The sequence below is a fragment of the Schistocerca gregaria genome, chromosome X, assembly GCF_023897955.1.
Source record: "Schistocerca gregaria isolate iqSchGreg1 chromosome X, iqSchGreg1.2, whole genome shotgun sequence".
In the NCBI taxonomy this organism is placed as follows: domain Eukaryota; kingdom Metazoa; phylum Arthropoda; class Insecta; order Orthoptera; family Acrididae; genus Schistocerca; species Schistocerca gregaria.
The window spans coordinates 640,619,308-640,637,504 of record NC_064931.1 but is presented as its reverse complement, the minus strand read 5'-3'; the positions used below and the strand labels follow the sequence as shown (position 1 = coordinate 640,637,504).

General features: G+C 41.3%; 1 protein-coding gene across 1 annotated transcript in view; it reads left to right on the top strand.

Moving 5' to 3' along the window:
* Positions 1 to 18,197, top strand: part of LOC126298220 (acyl-CoA synthetase short-chain family member 3, mitochondrial) — a 335,348-nt gene that overhangs the window by 205,686 nt on the left and 111,465 nt on the right. Inside the window, exon 7 of the mRNA XM_049989525.1 lies at positions 13,885 to 14,113. Within this exon, the coding sequence (XP_049845482.1) occupies positions 13,885 to 14,113 (229 nt within the window). The remainder of the gene's footprint in view (positions 1 to 13,884; positions 14,114 to 18,197) is intronic.

The following is an 18,197-nucleotide window of genomic DNA, read 5'->3' as shown; positions in this document are numbered from 1 at the left end:
GTTGTCTATCCTGCATTGTGTAGGTAGACTGTTTATCATCATTTGCTCCAGTGGGTACCCCAAACCTCAGGGAAATTAACACACATTACAATAAGTCCATAATAGACTGAGTTCATGAAGTGAATGAAGCACAAACAAGAGTTGGATGTACTTGTAGTGAAGTCAGCATAAAAATACAACAGTTTCAGATCAGTAACCACTTGAACTGGAAAACAAACTGAGTCAACTTGATTGTGCAGTGACATTTTACAAACAGCTACAAAGTACAGGAAGCAATGAGCTGCACTGTGAGCCCAGGCCACAGGCCAGCTGCAAACAGTCACCACTGGATAGTGCCAGCCACCCCTGTCACCCTTAATACTTCTGACACGTCCATGCCTGTGTTGGGTTGGGAATCCGAATCACTTCAGATACAACATTCCTCTCCCCATTAATCAACACATAGGACCAGAATTGGCCCAATCTATGCTGACTGCGTCAATGATGGGGAGTGGACAAAACCAAAATCCTTGGCAATGGCTCGAGCATCTCGTCCTCCATGGCCAGAGCGGGAGGTCTGCATTAACTTGACTCAGTAACACCTTTGTTTGGCCCTTGGGGAAATGGCTGTCACTTGTGACAGGGGTGGCACCAGTTGGTTGGGACAGGAGCTGTGCATGTTGCAATTGGAGGAAGGGGATCCGGCTCCATAGGTTCCCATCACTTGTCAGTATATTTTTCCCATTGATGCCTTGCACCAGAGTGGAGGGTGGAGGGGAAAAGAGTAGATCCAGTGGCTGATACAGTTTTGGGATGAGTCCAGAGTGCCCAAGGAGGATATGGGGGTGGCACATTACACTGTAGCTGGAGTTGATTGTGGCGACAGATCAGCTGCTCCCGGTTGGCTGCCACTCTGAACATCTGTCACCCCCTATTGCAATCATGACAGCCTGGAACGACCTGGAATTTTGGCTGAACGTGCAGACCCACATGTGAGAGCTGGCCTGATAATATGGTGGGGCGCAGGGATGAGGAGCCCGCAGGAGGTCAAACAGGGTATGTGGTCAGCCCCCATGCAAAATCTTGGTTGGGCTATGTCCATTAACAGGGGTGGACTGCTACATGACCAGGAACCTGTTGAGTTCATCCCTTGATTTCCCTAACATCAAGATTTTTTTTTCATCTGTGACCTGAACATCCAAAAAACCACTTGGCTTCTGAGTTAGGTGCTAGGTTAAAAGGGGCCATGGCCATGTGCTTCATACCATTACATCTCCAAAGATTCTGAAATTCTGAGGTCATAATTGTAAGCCATTGCCAGAAATTAATATAGCTGGGACCTCTTCAGTAGCTAAGATAGTAGATAAGACCCGGACATTGGCCGTGGAGGATGTTGTAGACATCCTACTACATATGGGAAATTTGAAAGGGGGTCAATGATAGCAGTCACACTGCTCCTGGAAAAGGGGTGGCAAAATCTGTATGTACTCTTTGCTATGAGTGGTCAGGGCAGAGCTGTGAGTTAAAACCCTGTGCTGGGGCCAATTGGTTATGCGCCAAGGCGTAGTAGTTGCGGATGGTACATTCAATGGTGGTATCTATTTCCAGCCAATATACATGATGCATTGCCATTGCTTTCATTCAGCACATTCCCCAGTGGGCAGTGTGGAGCAGTTGCAATATGTAGGGATGGAGGGTGGGAGGGAAAATCACCTAACATGCTACCTCATCCATGGCTAACAAAATGACTCCATCCATAACATTAAGTCTCTATGTGAGGAAAAAATGAGTGCACCATTCTGGAACTGCATCTTTAGACAAATGTTTGGGCCAGCCCCACTGCACCACAGACACCTTGCAAAGGAGCAGTCCTGACTTGTTTCTGCTGCTGGATTGGGAAACTCATCAAGGGTGTACTGCTGTTCGTGTCCAAGGCAAAACACAGTGTTTCATGTCTGTCAAAATCCGCATCAGGGCAAATGAGACAGGAACCAGAAGTATGGTGGTGTGTGGTAATTCTGTAGTAAAAGTCATAAATGTAGTTTCTAAGAAACAATGCCCACCAATGCAGGTGCAACACTGTTTTGTCCAGAAGTTTTGCATGGGGGGCCAAAAAATTATAGCAGGGGCTTGTGGTCCATTATCAGATAGAGTTAGACATGGAACTTCCAGACACACTAAATGATGGCCAAGACCTCTCTTCTAGCTGCTAAAAATTTCACTGTGCTGAGTTCAATTTCTTAGATGCTAATGCAATAAGTTGTTCCATACTGTCAGCAAATTTATGTGACAGGACAGCACAAACACCACAGTCAAATGCACCTGTGGCTAGTGTTAACTGTTCACCAGGTTGGAACATTGCCAGACATAGAGCTGGCCCAGGACACATTTTAAGTTGCACAAATGCCCATTGACATGTCTCTGACCACACAAATGGAACACCCTTTTTACATAACTGATTAAGCAGGTTGAAAATATGAGCAACATTTGGAATGAACTTTGCATAATTATTGGCTCTGTCCAGAGGAAGACTGCACTCCTTAAGATTCTTAAGCACTGATAAATTAATAATGGTGGTCATGTGGTATTGTGTTGGTGTAAGCCTGTCTTTATGTAAGATGTGGCCCAAATACTTGCCTTTTGGCTGGAAGAAACTACACTTGGTGAAATTACAACATAGACCATTGGCTTTCAACTGATAAAACAACAGTTATAAACTGTATAAGTGCTGCTCCCACGTGGCCCACATAGCTCACAAATCATCCAAATAATTGACACAACCAGGGATACCCTGGATGAGCTGTTCTAGATCCCTCTGAAAAATTGTGGGAGCCCTAGAGAGCCCAGAGGAGTCCAGAGAGCAATATGTAATATCTTTACATGTCAAATGATTTATTGATCACAAGAAACTGTTTTGTGGGCTCATCAACAGGTGACTGAAAACAAGTGTAAGCAAGATCAACTTTTGAAAAATACTGAACTCCAGCCAATTTAGCTAACGGTTCCTCATACCTAGTGCTTGAGTAAAAATCACCATTTGTTTGGCGTGAATGGGAGACTTACAATCACCACAGATCCAAAGCGACCAATAGGCTTTTGTACAATAACCATAGGTGTCACCCATTGGTTAGAAAAGACAGGGGAAGTAACACCCAGATTCTGCAGTCTGTTTAGTTCTGCCATAACTTATTCACGCATGGTGAATGGTATTGGATAGGCTCTACAGAACTTGGGTACTGCCAAATGGTTCAGTGAGATGTGTGCCTGAAAATTCTTAGCGCAACCTAAGGAAGGTCAACCATCTGTTTGAAATTTTCATGCAACACTTCTGTTCTCATGAATGGAATTGCATTAGAAATTAGATTTAACTGTCCTGAATTTGGAAATTGAAAAGCAAGAAAGCATCAAGACCAAAAATATTAGTAGTTGCCCAAGAATTAACTACAAGCAACATTAATGGTTGAGCTACATTTGTGTACTTAGCTTGCACCATGATTTTAACCTGCAGCAGGAGTGACTGGCCATTGTATGTCTTGGGCAACAGTGCACATAGTGGTGGGGAGCCAATGCACCCATTAATTAGGAACACGGACACACCACTGTCCAACTGGAACTTAACCATCATCCTGTCGACATCCTGGTGCAGTATGATATGGTGCATCCAATCTGCTGTTGTCCGTGGCAGTAGCAGCATAGTGTGCAGCATGCTAATGGCTGAAGTTGAAGTCTGCTGGCTGAGGCAGGCACTTGCAAAGTGTCCTGGCTTGTGGCAAGCAATCAGATGATGTCACAGTACAGACAGTGCTGCTGGTGATTATGAGGTTTGCACACTGGACAGGATTTGATGGCACAACTTGTGCTATGGGTCACTGCTTGCTATGGGACACATCAACCAATGCAGAGGCTGGGGAAACACTAACTACTGGCGAATTCCATGGCACCAGACTGAGTTCATGAAGTGAACGAAGCCCTAACATGTCTGGGCCATAGCTAAGTTGGTGTAGAAATACAACAAATCCAAATCAGTAACCACTCAATAAAGGAAAATAAACTGAGTCAACTTGTCTTTGCAATAGCATGATACAGATAGGTACAAAGTACAGCAAGCAATGAGCCATGTCACAAGCCTGAGCCATGGGCTCAGTGGCAGTCACCACTGGGTGACACCCTGTCCAAATAATTGACACCATGTGTGCATCATGGTGGTGGCTCCCGATACATTGGCGGTCCTCGGCAACTGCTCATAGCCTTAGTGCCACTGACATATCTGTGTCTGTTCTAGGTAGGGAATCTGAAGAAAATAGAGAGAAAAGCTGGATAATATCAAAACATTACAGTATCTTGGGCTAGAAGACAGACTGTATTTAAAATTAGCATTACTAACTATACTGTAAAATCTTTCACTCCAAAATTTAAAAAAATATACATTGAATCAAAAATCAAACACTTCAAAACAATGCAAAAACATTTAAATTATTACTATTAAATATAAAGAACAATAATAAAATCAGTGAAACACATTATATTCCCTTCCTGGACAGCATCTGTGGCACAAATATTGATCAGTTGAAATCATTGACCAAATTGAGGACACACTCCAAAAAAATCACAGCAATTGTAGGAGCCAAATGCACACTTACTAGGGCAGAAACTGTATTAATCATCAGCCTCAAACTTACAAACATTAGAGAAACTTCAACACTAATGTCACTGTTAAGAATTTTTGGATCTTCTGACTATAAGGGTCTTGCTAGCAGACTATTTAAATCTTGTGTTGGCATCATTAGATCCACATAACAATATCTCTGGTAAATGGCCAATAGCTGAAGGTGCATTTCTAAAACACTGAAATAACAAAAATGACTCTAGACATATAACCTTAAAGAGATGATCCCATTTGCTCTGTCCTCTGTTCTTCAAAAGTTTGGGAAAAGTAATGTATGAAGGAGTACTGAACCACTTATTTCAAAATAATTTATTTGCAGGTTCTAATCCTAACTTCCGTGGAGTGTTATCTATAAAGCAGTCCATATTTGGAGTCATAAATGACAGAGATAAATAAGAAAAAATATCCTTATGGTACTTTGTTTTACCTCATGAAGGCGTCTAATTGTTTGGATAAAATATCCTTGAAGGGAAACTGAAATGTTGAAATGTTGTAGCAACTGTGGCACTCCTCTGCTTCTATGGATGGTGTCTTATCTTCATAACAGAGTAGATACAGAGATGTATATTAGTAAATTACACAACTAAAGTAAGAGTAAATGCAGAGAATGTGAACATTTAATGCACACCATAACAATAATTATAGTTGTTCTCATAATATCACATTTTAAAATAAATAATTTAATAACACTGAAGACTAAGCAGTCAAAATTCTTACCATCCCACTCCAGCACATTTCTTCTTCAATAGTGTCTACTGGTAAAAATCACTTTTAGCTAATCTGTGATATACAGCAATACAATGCTGCATACACAAAAGTTTCTTGTCTACATTGCAGCCTTGATTTGTGAAGTTTGGCATACTACATTCTTATTTCTTTAGCAGTCTGCATACACAAATAGAGCAAAAATTTAGAATTCCCTTAAAATCCAGTTAAAATTAAAGATCTAGCTTACAAGTCACTCCTCGGACAATTTAACTTATTATTGGGTTGAGAGAGAAACATTAGCCCTATTTGTGACAGGGTATTTTCTCCCAAGTGTATAAGGTTTCTACTTATAAGTTTTGGACACAAATAAACCTAAACATGTTATAGTTGATGGACATTAATTGTCAATACAATTTTTGTAAGTAGTGTGTGAATGTCATTTATCTTTATTAGTGTGTACCTTGATTGGTTCCTGAGTCTCATGTAAGATTATTGAACCATAACATTCCCTTCTGTTACTTGTTTTAACAATTTTATAATAAATCTATAACAATGAAAAGCTGTTTTCCATAAACACAGCATGTTATTGTATTTTGACACACATAACAGGATTAAGTACATCTCTTGATTGAAACGTTGTCTCAGATAACAACAATATAAACTGATTTTTTATTGATTTTTGCTGGAGGCTTTAGACATAACATAATATCCCTACAAATGGAAATATCTGACTCAAAGTAAATGTACAGTAGATTCTGGGTACATACATCTCTATAACTCACTCTGCTGCCATGCTTGTCCGTTACTATTGGAATTGTTGAATACCTAGGTTATTGTAATCAAGTCCCTTTATTTTATTTTATTTTATCCATATTTTCCAGTTGTGGACAAGACTGTATTCAATACACAGAAATTATAATTAATAAGGCCTTCAGTCACTTTTTTAAATCACATAATGGCATTATGGACTCTACAGATCTACTATCAGGTACAAATCACCATAATATGTAATTTACTTCTGCTCTCGAGTGAGGTGATGTGAAATGTATGTTCTACATCTACATGATTACTCTGCAATTCACATTTAAGTGCTTGGCAGAGGGTTCATCGAACCATAATCATACTATCTCTCTACCATTCCACTCCCTAACAGCGCGTGGGAAAAACGAACACCTAAACCTTTCTGTTCGAGCTCTGATTTCTCGTATTTTATTTTGATGATCATTCCTACCTATATAGGTTGGGCTCAACAAAATATTTTCGCATTCGGAAGAGAAAGTTGGTGACTGAAATTTCGTAAAAAGATCTCGCCGCGACGAAAAATGTCTTTGCTTTAATGACTTCCGTCCCAATTCCCGTATCATATCTGCCACACTCTCTCCCCTATTACGTGATAATACAAAACGAGCTTCCATTTTTTTGCACCCTTTCGATGTCCTCTGTCAATCCCACCTGGTAAGGATCCCACACCGCGCAGCAATATTCTAACAGAGGACGAACGAGTGTAGTGTAAGCTGTCTCTTTAGTGGACTTGTTGTATCCTGCCAATGAAACGCAACCTTTGGCTCACCATCCCCATAATATTATCTATGTGGTCTTTCCAACTGAAGTTGTTCGTAATTTTAACACCCAGGTACTTAGTTGAATAGACAGCCTTGAGAATTGTACTATTTATCGAGTAATCGAATTCCAACGGATTTCTTTTGGGACTCATGTGGATCACCTCACACTTTTCGTTATTTAGCGTCAACTGCCACCTGACACACCATACAGCAATCTTTTCTAAATCGCTCTGCAACTGATACTGGTCTTCGGATGACCTTACTAGACGGTAAATTACAGCATCATCTGCGAACAACCTAAGAGAACTGCTCAGATTGTCACCCAGGTCATTTATATAAATCAGGAACAGCAAGGGTCCCAGGACGCTTCCCTGGGGAACACCTGATATCACTTCAGTTTTACTCGATGATTTGCCGTCTATTACTACGAACTGCGACCTTCCCGACATAAAATCACGAATCAAGTCGCACAACTGAGACGATACCCCATAGGCCCGCAGCTTGATTAGAAGTCGCTTGTGAGGAACAGTGTCAAAAGCTTTCCGGAAATCTAGAAATACGGAATCAACTTGAGATCTCCTGTCGATAGCGGCTATTGCTTTATGCGAATAAAAAGCTAGCTGCGTTGCACAAGAGCGATGTTTTCTGAAACCATGCTGATTACGTATCAATAGATCGTTTCCTTCGAGGTGATTCATAATGTTTGAATACAGTATATGCTCCAAAACCCTACCTCAAACCGACGTCAATGATATAGGTCTGTAGTTAGATGGATTACTCCTACTACCCTTCTTAAACACTGGTGTGACCTGTGCAATTTTCCAATCTGTAGGTACAGATCTATCGGTGAGCGAGCGGTTGTATATGAGTGCTAAGTAGGGAGCTATTGTACCAGCGTAATCTGAAAGGAACCTAATCGGTATACAATCTGGACCTGAAGACTTGCCCGTATCAAGCGATTTGAGGTGCTTCGCAACCCCTAAGGTATCTACTTCTAAGAAACTCATACTAGCAGCTGTTCGTGTTTCAAATTCTGGAATATTCCATTCGTCTTCCTTGGTGAAGGAATTTCGGAAAACTGCGTTCAATAACTTCGCTTTAGTGGCACAGTCATCGGTAACAGTACCATCGGCACTGTTCAGCAAAGGTATTGACTGTGTCTTGCTGCTTGTGTACTTTACATATGACCAGAATTTCTTCGGATTTTCTACCAAACTTCGAGACAATGTTTCATTGTGGAACCTATTAAAGGCATCTCGCATTGAAGTCCATGCCAAATTTCGTGCGTCTGTAAATTTTAGCCAATCTTCGGGATTTCGCGTTCTTCTGAACTTCGCATGCTTTTTCCGTTGCCTCTGCAACAGCGTTCAGACCTGTTTTGTGTACCACGGGGGATCCGTTCCATCTCTTACCAGTTTACAAGGTATGAATCTCTCAATTGCTGTTGCTACTATATCTTTGAATTTGAGCCACGTCTCGTCTACATTTGCATAGCCAGTTCGGAAGGAATGGAGATTGTCTCTTAGGAAGGCTTCTAGTGACACTTTATCCGCTTTTTTAAATAAAATTATTTTGCATTTGTTTCTGGTGGATTTGGAAGAAACGGTATTGAGCCTAGCTACAACGACCTTGTGATCACTAATCCCCGTATCAGTCATGATGCTCTCTATCAGCTCTGGATTGTTTGTGGCTAAGAGGTCAAGTTTGTTTTCGCAACCATTTACAATTCGCGTGGGTTCGTGGACTAACTGCTCGAAATAATTTTCGGAGAAAGCATTTAGGACAATCTCAGAAGATGTTTTCTGCCTACCACCGGTTATGAATAAGTATTTTTGCCAACATATCGAGGGAAGGATGAAGTCCCTGCCAACTATAAATGTATGAGTGGGGTATTTATTTGTTACGAGACTCAAATTTTCTCTGAACTGTTCCGCAACTATATCATCGGAGTCTGGGGGTCGGTAGAAGGAGCCAATTATTAACTTAGTTCGGCTGTTAAGTATAACCTCCACCCATACCAATTCGCACGGAGTATCTACTTCTACTTCACTACAAGATAAACCACTACTGACAGACACAAACACTCCACCACCAATTCTGCCTAATCTATCTTTCCTGAACACCGTCTGAGACTTCGTAAAAATTTCTGCAGAACTTATTTCAGGCTTTAGCCAGCTTTCTGTACCTATAACGATTTCAGCTTCTGTGCTTTCTATTAGCGCTTGAAGCTCAGGGACTTTCCCAGCACAACTACAACAATGTACAACTACAATTCCGACTGTTCCTTGATCCAAGCACGTCCTGTATTTACCATGCACCCTTTGAGATTGCAGCCCACCCCGTACTTTCTCGAGGCCTTCTAACCTAAAAAACCGCCCAGTCCATGCCACACAGCCTCCGCTACCCGTGTAGCCGCCAGCTGAGTGTAGTGAACTCCTGATCTATTCAGCGGAACCCGAAACCCCACCACCCTATGGCGCAAGGCAAGGAATCTGGAGCCAACATGGTCGCAAAACCGTCTGAGCCTCTGATTCAGACCCTCCACCCGGCTCTGCACCAAAGGTCCGCAGTCGGTTCTGTCAACGATGCTGCAGATGGTGAGCTCTGCCTTCATCTAGTAAGCAAGACCAGCAGCCTTCACCAAATCAGATAGCCGCTGGAATCCAGAGAGAATTTCCTCAGATCCAAAGCGACATACGTCATTAGTGCCGACATGTGCCACCACCTGCAGCTGGCTGCACCCTGTGCTCTTCATGGCATCCGGAAGGACCCTTTCTACATCAGGAATGACTCCTCCCGGATTGCACAAAGAGTGCACACTGGATTTCTTCCCCTCCTTAGCCGCCATATCCCTAAGGGGCCCCATTACGCGCCTAACATTGGAGCTCCCAACTACCAATAAGCCTACCCTCTGTGATTGCCTGGACTTTGAAGGCTGAGAATGATCCTCTGAAACAGGGCAGGCAGCTACATCTGGCTCAGCCAGAGACAGTGCCTGAAACCTGTTTGTCAGACGCACCGGGGAGGCTTTCTGATCAGCCTCCGGGGATGTCTTTCGCTGCCTGCCACGCCTTGGAACGACCTCCCAATCTACCACAGGCGAGGGCTCAGCCCCAGTGCGGGCAGCAACCAGGGCAACCACAGCGGCAGACCAGTCTGGGGACAGACGGGACGAGGTTGACATCCCTGTGATACCCAAGTCCGGCTCCCCACAGTGGTGCCCATTGGCAACAGCCTCCAGCTGCGCGACCGAGGTCAGCGCCGCTTGCAGCTATGAGCGAAGGGATGCCAACTCAGCCCTCATCCGAACACAGCAATTGCAGTCCTTGTCCATTCTAATCGCTGTTGAACAACAGTTACTGAAACACGAGTCTGTGCCTAGAAAACGCAAGCGAAACATGCAAAGAATGTATTAACTAATCTGTACAAATGCCTAACGACTGCGCTACAATCTGCCTGAATTTACGATTACAGTAACTAAAACTCGAAATTACACGTCCTATACGAAACTCACATGCAATTTAAGTAAGAATCTACGAAGTAAACACTAAAGAGTGATGCTACAACTCTCAAATACTACAATACGCCCGAAATTTATGAATTAAACAATGCAAGTACCCAAAAACACGCAAAGAAATTAAGAATTAAACTATGTAACAAATAAGTAAGCTAGGGGTATACGACTTGCTGCTGCAGCTGCTTATCCAACAGCGGTAGGGAGAGAAGGCTGGAGGCTAGATTCAGTACTTCATTAATCAAATAGAAGAAAATATGATGAGAAACAGTGGAAAACCTTCCCAAAAATTAAGTATTACACTGTTTTACACCATTTATCATCATATTTTCTGTCGTTTGATTCATGTAATACAAAACCTAGCATCTAACATTCTCACAACAGGAACATACATTTTGCATCACCTCACTTGAGAGCATATGTAAATAATGTATTAATATCATTTTCATCTGATGATGGACCCACAGGGTTCAAAATGCGTTGTGTGATTCAATAAAACATGAAAAAATTGTGACTGAAGCCATTTATATTCAAACTTCTGATTATTTAAATTCTATTTCTTTAATATTTAAGTGTTAGTGTGCTGGTAGTCCCCATAAGAAATCATGCTGCAATGTAAAATAGAGTATTGCCTGTCTTCTTTGTGAAATTCGATATAAATGACATGTGTGCACACACTAGTCTCAATAAAAGGCATTTTATAACCTACATTATGCAGCTAATTTTCCTCTAATTCAAAGATAAATCATCTAACAAAAATAAACATGTTCTGTGTGTCATTTTTTAAAGATGTGAACAACTTGGACACCACACAACTTAAGTTTGAATCCTGGTTTGATGCAGAGTTCCTCCAAGTTTTGAAGTCAGTCCAATGAAAAAGACAACATCTGTTGGAAAAGATCTCAAAATGGAAATATAATCAAACAATGATGGAAAAAACTTCTACTTACCTAAATGTGGTAAGTATAAGTTCTTTCTATCATTATTTGATTGTAGTGAAAACCAGGATAGATTTTAATAAACTGGTAAACCAGTTTCCATAAGTAGTACTTCAGTCATGTGAGCTGGTACATCTTTTTCTGATAATGATGTCAAGCAAAGTGCATACAATACAAGTTCATAAAACACTATCTGAGTTCAAGCAAAACTTCATCCATTACTTCCTCACAAATTACAAGTGAGACATTTGTTCTCCAGCTGATGACTTACTACATTTATTTATTTGTATCAAGTTTTTGTAAAGTATGAAGACTGTGGCAGGCATATCATTAACCAGTACTTCTTCATGCATTTAGAAGATACTCCTATTCTCTGTCTGCAAGTGCACTGTTGAAAGGGGATATATGTGGCCATTAGTTTTACGTACCAGATAGTTATGATTAAAATTAAAGTACAGCTATTCACAGAGGTTCAGTGTGCACTGTAATTGTCATATGGCATCAAAACCTGGTAGATACTCTAATGCATTAATCCAGAACCACTTTACACTGGGGAAAAAAATAGTTCAAGTTTTGGCAGCTAGATGAAAATCTGATGCTGTGAGTGCAAGAGAAACACATAGAAATATTTCCGTATGTAATGAATTAGGAATGTGACATGGGCAGAAACGGTCAAACAAATGAGAAAAGCAAAAATTATTTTTGCTGCTTCGTATTATTAAGTGTACAGTGGTCCATGAGATGGACAATTCTTGTGGTACTACAAGAGCACAAGCACTACCCAGGGCATGTGCTGCATGGCAGCAACAACAATTTTGTCAATAGTTCCCAATGGGATAAGATAACTTCCCCTTACAGGTGCCACACCGAGCTCACCTGTGTTTCCAAATTTAATTATCATCTTTAAATGGTTTATTGACATCAGGCCTCTCCTCAGACCTTGCTACTTTCTCAATGCGGCACTGTAATTGCTGTCATTCACATAAAACAGTTTCACTAAAAGTGCACAGTCTCTCTTCTTGATAACCATTCTGTTCACTCACATTATGGTTTGTCAACTGGCAGTGTTCATGTCATACCATCATACAAACAGTGTGCAGTGCCAGATTTGCACCTGATGGCCATGATCAGCACTAATTTTTTTCCAACATAAATTGGTTTCGTAGTGACATATTATTATATCTACAAAGTTTCATTGCCCACAATGGACCTTCATGAACAGCTGCACTGTAATTATAACCACCTCGTATATTGTTTTTGTGGGCCTGCAATTTGTTCTCTTGTTTCTCAGTCATCTACCTGTATTAATGTAGAACAGAGATGAGAAAATAGATCCACCATTGTCTGTGTTTAATGAACCACTATTTCATTCATTAAAAACAACAGTGAAAGCATTCCCTGCAATTCATAAATGGAATAGGAAGCCATTGCCTTGATGCATTAATGGCTAACTTATTAAGAGTTGAAACTTTCTGGCAAATTAAAACTGTGTGGCAGACTGAGACTCAAACTCAGGACGTTTGTCTTTTGCGGGCAAGTGCTCTACCATATGCTGAGATATCCAAGCACGACTCACACCCCATCCTCACAGCCCTGCTTCTGCCAGTACCTCGTCTTCTACCATCCAAAATTTACAGAAGCGCTCCTGAAAGAAAGGATATTCATAGCTTAGCCACAGCATAGGGGATGTTTCCAGAATGAGATTTTTACTCTGCAGCGGAATGTGCAATGATATGAAACATTCTGGCAGATTAAAACTGTGTGCTGGACCGAGACTCGAACTAAGGACCCTTGCCTTTTGAGGGCAAGTGTTCTATCACCTAAGCTACCCAAGCATGACTCATGCCCTGTCCTCACACCCCCACTTCTGCCAGAGCACTTGTCTGTGAAAGGCAAAGGTCCTGAGTTCGAGTCTCAGTCCGGCACACAGTTTTAATCTGCCAGAAAGTTTCACATCAGTGCACATTCCTCTGCAGATTGAAAATCTCATTCTTAATAAGAGTTTTTAGTTTTTAGTCTGTACATGCAATTAAAGGTGACAGGGAATAATAGTATCATATTTAATTGGACAAATGTCAGAATGGCAGACTGAATGTTCCAGATTGCTTACATTCACTGGTAACTTGTTTAAGAGAATTAAGTAAACATTTATTAAGAAAATTATGTCCCTTCAGTGTGAGAATTTACATCATTGTTTATAGCATATCACAAATTGCTGTAACAATGGGATAGAGATTTGAACCTCAAAATAAACACAAAATAAACTCAATGTTCTTGAGTAAACTAAAATGTGCAAATAACACAAATGTTTAATTTGTTTACTTTAAGTACACTTTTTTGTATTGTCCATTCACAATAATGAATGAAAATCCATATCTAACCTTGATTTCTGTATGTTTTCTCTCTGATATATAATAAATCTAATTCTTGATAAATATATGGATTAATGTTACTGTACTTACATTATTTTTATAATATTTACCATTAATTCAGTATTGGTTTTTCTGCTTGCCATAGATCAACCTAAAGGAATTCTCCGTCCTGTTGGAGGCCATATTGCCACACTTGCATGGACAATGCCAACAATATATGGAATTGGAATGGATGATGTTTGGTGGACAGCGTCTGACATGGGATGGGTGGTGGGTCATTCATACATTTGTTATGCACCTCTAGTATATGGTGTCACATCAGTGATGTATGAGGGAAAGCCTGATCGTACACCAGACGCCGGCCAGTATTTCAGGTATGCTCAACATCTACATGCATATTCATCTACACTCCTGGAAATTGGAATAAGAACACCGTGAATTCATTGTCCCAGGAAGGAGAAACTTTATTGACACATTCCTGGGGTCAGATACATCACATGATCACACTGACAGAACCACAGGCACATAGACACAGGCAACAGAGCATGCACAATGTCGGCACTAGTACAGTGTATATCCACCTTTCGCAGCAATGCAGGCTGCTATTCTCCCATGGAGACGATCGTAGAGATGCTGGAAGTAGTCCTGTGGAATGGCCTGCCATGCCATTTCCACCTGGCGCATCAGTTGGACCATCGTTCGTGCTGGACGTGCAGACCGCGTGAGACGACGCTTCATCCATTCCCAAACATGCTCAATGGGGGACAGATCCGGAGATCTTGCTGGCCAGGGTAGTTGACTTACACCTTCTAGAGCACGTTGGGTGGCACGGGATACATGCGGACGTGCATTGTCCTGTTGGAACAGCAAGTTCCCTTGCCGGTCTAGGAATGGTAGAACGATGGGTTCGATGACGGTTTGGATGTACTGTGCACTATTCAGTGTCCCCTCGACGATCACCAGAGGTGTATGGCCAGTGTAGGAGATCGCTCCCCACACCATGATGCCTGGTGTTTGCCCTGTGCGCCTCGGTCGTATGCAGTCCTGATTGTGGCGCTCACCTGCACGGCGCCAAACACGCATACGACCATCATTGGCACCAAGGCAGAAGCAACTCTCATCGCTGAAGACGACACGTCTTCATTCGTCCCTCCATTCACGCCTGTCGTGACACCACTGGAGGCGGGCTGCACGATGTTGGGGCGTGATCGGAAGACGGCCTAACGGTGTGCGGGACCGTAGCCCAGCTTCATGGAGATGGTTGCGAATGGTCCTCGCCGATACCCCAGGAGCAACAGTGTCCCTAATTTGCTGGGAAGTGGCGGTGCGGTCCCCTACGGCACTGTGTAGTATCCTACGGTCTTGGCGTGCATCCGTGCGTCGCTGCGGTCCGGTCCCAGGTCGACGGGCACGTGCACCTTCCGCCGACCACTGGCGACAACATCGATGTATTGTGGAGACCTCACGCCCCACGTGTTGAGCAATTTGGCGGTACGTCCACCCGGCCTCCCGCATGCCCACCATACGCCCTCGCTCAAAGTCCGTCAACTGCACATACGGTTCACGTCCATGCTGTCGCGGCATGCTACCAGTGTTAAAGACTGCGATGGAGCTCCGTATGCCACGGCAAACTGGCTGACACTGACGGCGGCGGTGCACAAATGCTACGCAGCTAGCGCCATTCGACGGCCAACACCGCGGTTCCTGGTGTGTCCGCTGTGCCGTGCGTGTGATCATTGCTTGTACAGCCCTCTCGCAGTGTCCGGAGCAAGTATGGTGGGTCTGACACACCGGTGTCAATGTGTTCTTTTTCTCCATTTCCAGGAGTGTATATGAATGAAAAACAAATAAGACCCACCTATGATAAGTAAAAAATAACCAAATTACATTAACAATGTGTCAGAAATACTGTTTATTATTAATGTAAATGTCTTTGGTAATACATTAGTTCTCAAAGCAGAGGAATCCCACAGGATTTAAAGGCAGTTTCTTTCAGCTTCTTCTTTTTTCTTCCATTATGGATCTTCTTATCATGTAAATTGTGTCACTGTATCTCTAGTGCCCAAAAAATGTCTTTTTGTAAAATTTATAAACCTTCCACTTTCTCACAGAAGCTTCTGGGTAGTTATGATACTTCAAAAAGGTAGCTGCATTTCCATTTTAAGCAATCTTTGTGCTAGGTATTACACTTTCTATAGATTCCAAATTACTGTTCTTACAAAAGCTCTAAACTTTATCAGCACACACTGCTATAAAAGTCCCCTCTGAGCTGCATTTCATATGTACTAATTTTGTTCAAATAATTGTTAATTTGCTCTGTGCACATTTAACTCTTAAATTTCCATGCCAATGTGATATTGTATGTGAAAGATGAAGAGATTCCTACTTTCAAACTACCGGTATTTTAAAAAATTCACTGTCTGGTATTTAGATATCGGTATCAGTAACATTCACGAATTTCTAATTTTTTCATATGGGCTTTCAGCTGTGATGTGCAGTGTCAGTCTTGTCAAAAAGTACAGAAGGAATAATTAGATTTACCTGTTTACTACTGTATTTTAAAGCCAAAATTATGGATGCACCCTATTGTAAACAGACTTGTGAAGAACAACATAGCTCTCAATTTGAACTGGCTATGATTGAAAATAATGCTTTTTTCTCTAATGAAGAAATAAGCATTTTCATTTTTATAACAACTGTTTGTAGCTGCATTGGTTGTATATCATAGATGAAACTGGTAAATATAAAACCAGTGATTTTCATCAGATATGGTAATAGAAGGAAAAGAATCAATATACAGTTGTTTGAAATAACTTGTATGACAATCATCATAATTTTTATTGTGCATGATACTTTCTTACATCATACATTAGCCATGACTGGAATCTTTTGGTTACTGCATCTGCATGGGAGTGGAGAGGAAAGCCAAGATTCCACTTGTTAGTACTGCTAATAATAAAAATCTTTATTTCTCCAAAATAATAAATGAAAAGTGCTAGTTTGCTTGTGTTCTACTTTTATTGTGTTAACCAGTTTTTGGCTTACAAGCCATCTTCAGAGATTTACTGACTATTGTCACCAAATAAGTTACAATGTTTGTTAACAACATTTGAAAAGAAGTTACTCTAGATTGGAGCAAAAATGTACAGTAAATAGTATCTTTGACAGTGTGATGGCAATGCAGTGTAAAAAGTAAAAATTTGAACAGTAAATAAATGTAAACGGAGTAAACAAAACTGGGACAGCATAACGGTTTATAGTAATATACAAAACCAATAAAATAAAATTAGTACCTGACAAGGGTACTTCAGGAGGTATAAAACAGGAAGAGTGATTCACAAACCAATTAAAAAAAGAATTGTCAGTGTAACTACAGAATATATGAGTAACTTACGCAATATCAGTAAGATAAAGAGAAATGAAGAAATGCAGGTAAATGGAGGATTGTGAGGGAACCTACAGTAAAAATCATAATAATTTTTCAGTTTTGCATATCATCATTTTTTGTACACTTGCAACTATATCATGCCATACATATAATGAATATACACAACAAGTATCACACTATATGCTATTATATAAAGAATATAGAAATGAAATTGTTGATAATGGAGCCCAAGAATCTCTCAGTGGGGAGGTACACAAATCTTTCAGTTAACAACAATTTCAGTTTTCCTTAAAAAAGATTTTCATGGAGCTATTTGACAACCTATTATAGAACTCCAGCTTCAAGTGGACTGTGATCTATAGCTCCTTTATTACTCGGTATCCTATGATACCTATCTGGAAGGTACCAAAGGGGATGCGGAGCCACACTGACTCCAGCTCCATGGCCAGGTGCTATGTTTCTCAGTTGAGGAACCATGGCACAAACAGCATGATTGAGGTGGTCCCACACATTCTCCAGTGGTTTAAATCAGGAAGTTTGGTGCCCAGGGGAATAAGCTAAACTCATCCTGGTGATCCTAGAACTATACAGATATGCTGCAAGCTGTGTAACACATTGCATTGTCCTGCAGAGCATATGCCAAGGAGAAACAAACTTCATCTAGAGTTGGAGATGGTTCCCAAGGATAGATACATGTTTTGTTGATCCATTGTGCCTTCCAGAATGATGAAATCACCCAGGGAATGCTACAAAAACATTCCTTAGATCATAACAGTCCCTCCTCTGGCCTGGACCCTTCCAACAATTGTTGCAGGGCCATACACACCAACAGCCATTGTCCAATGAGCATAAAATGTGATTCATATGAAAAGACCACCTGACATGAAAATTCAAGCCTTTGTTGCTCATGAACAGCAGTCAGAATGGATGGATGAACCATGCACCTGCTATAGGGGCCCATATGCAGCAATGTTTACTGAATAGTCATTGAGGAGATACTGTTGGTAGCTTCTTGGTTCATCTGGGTGGTCGGTCATTCCACAATTGTATGTCTATTCACCTGTACACAT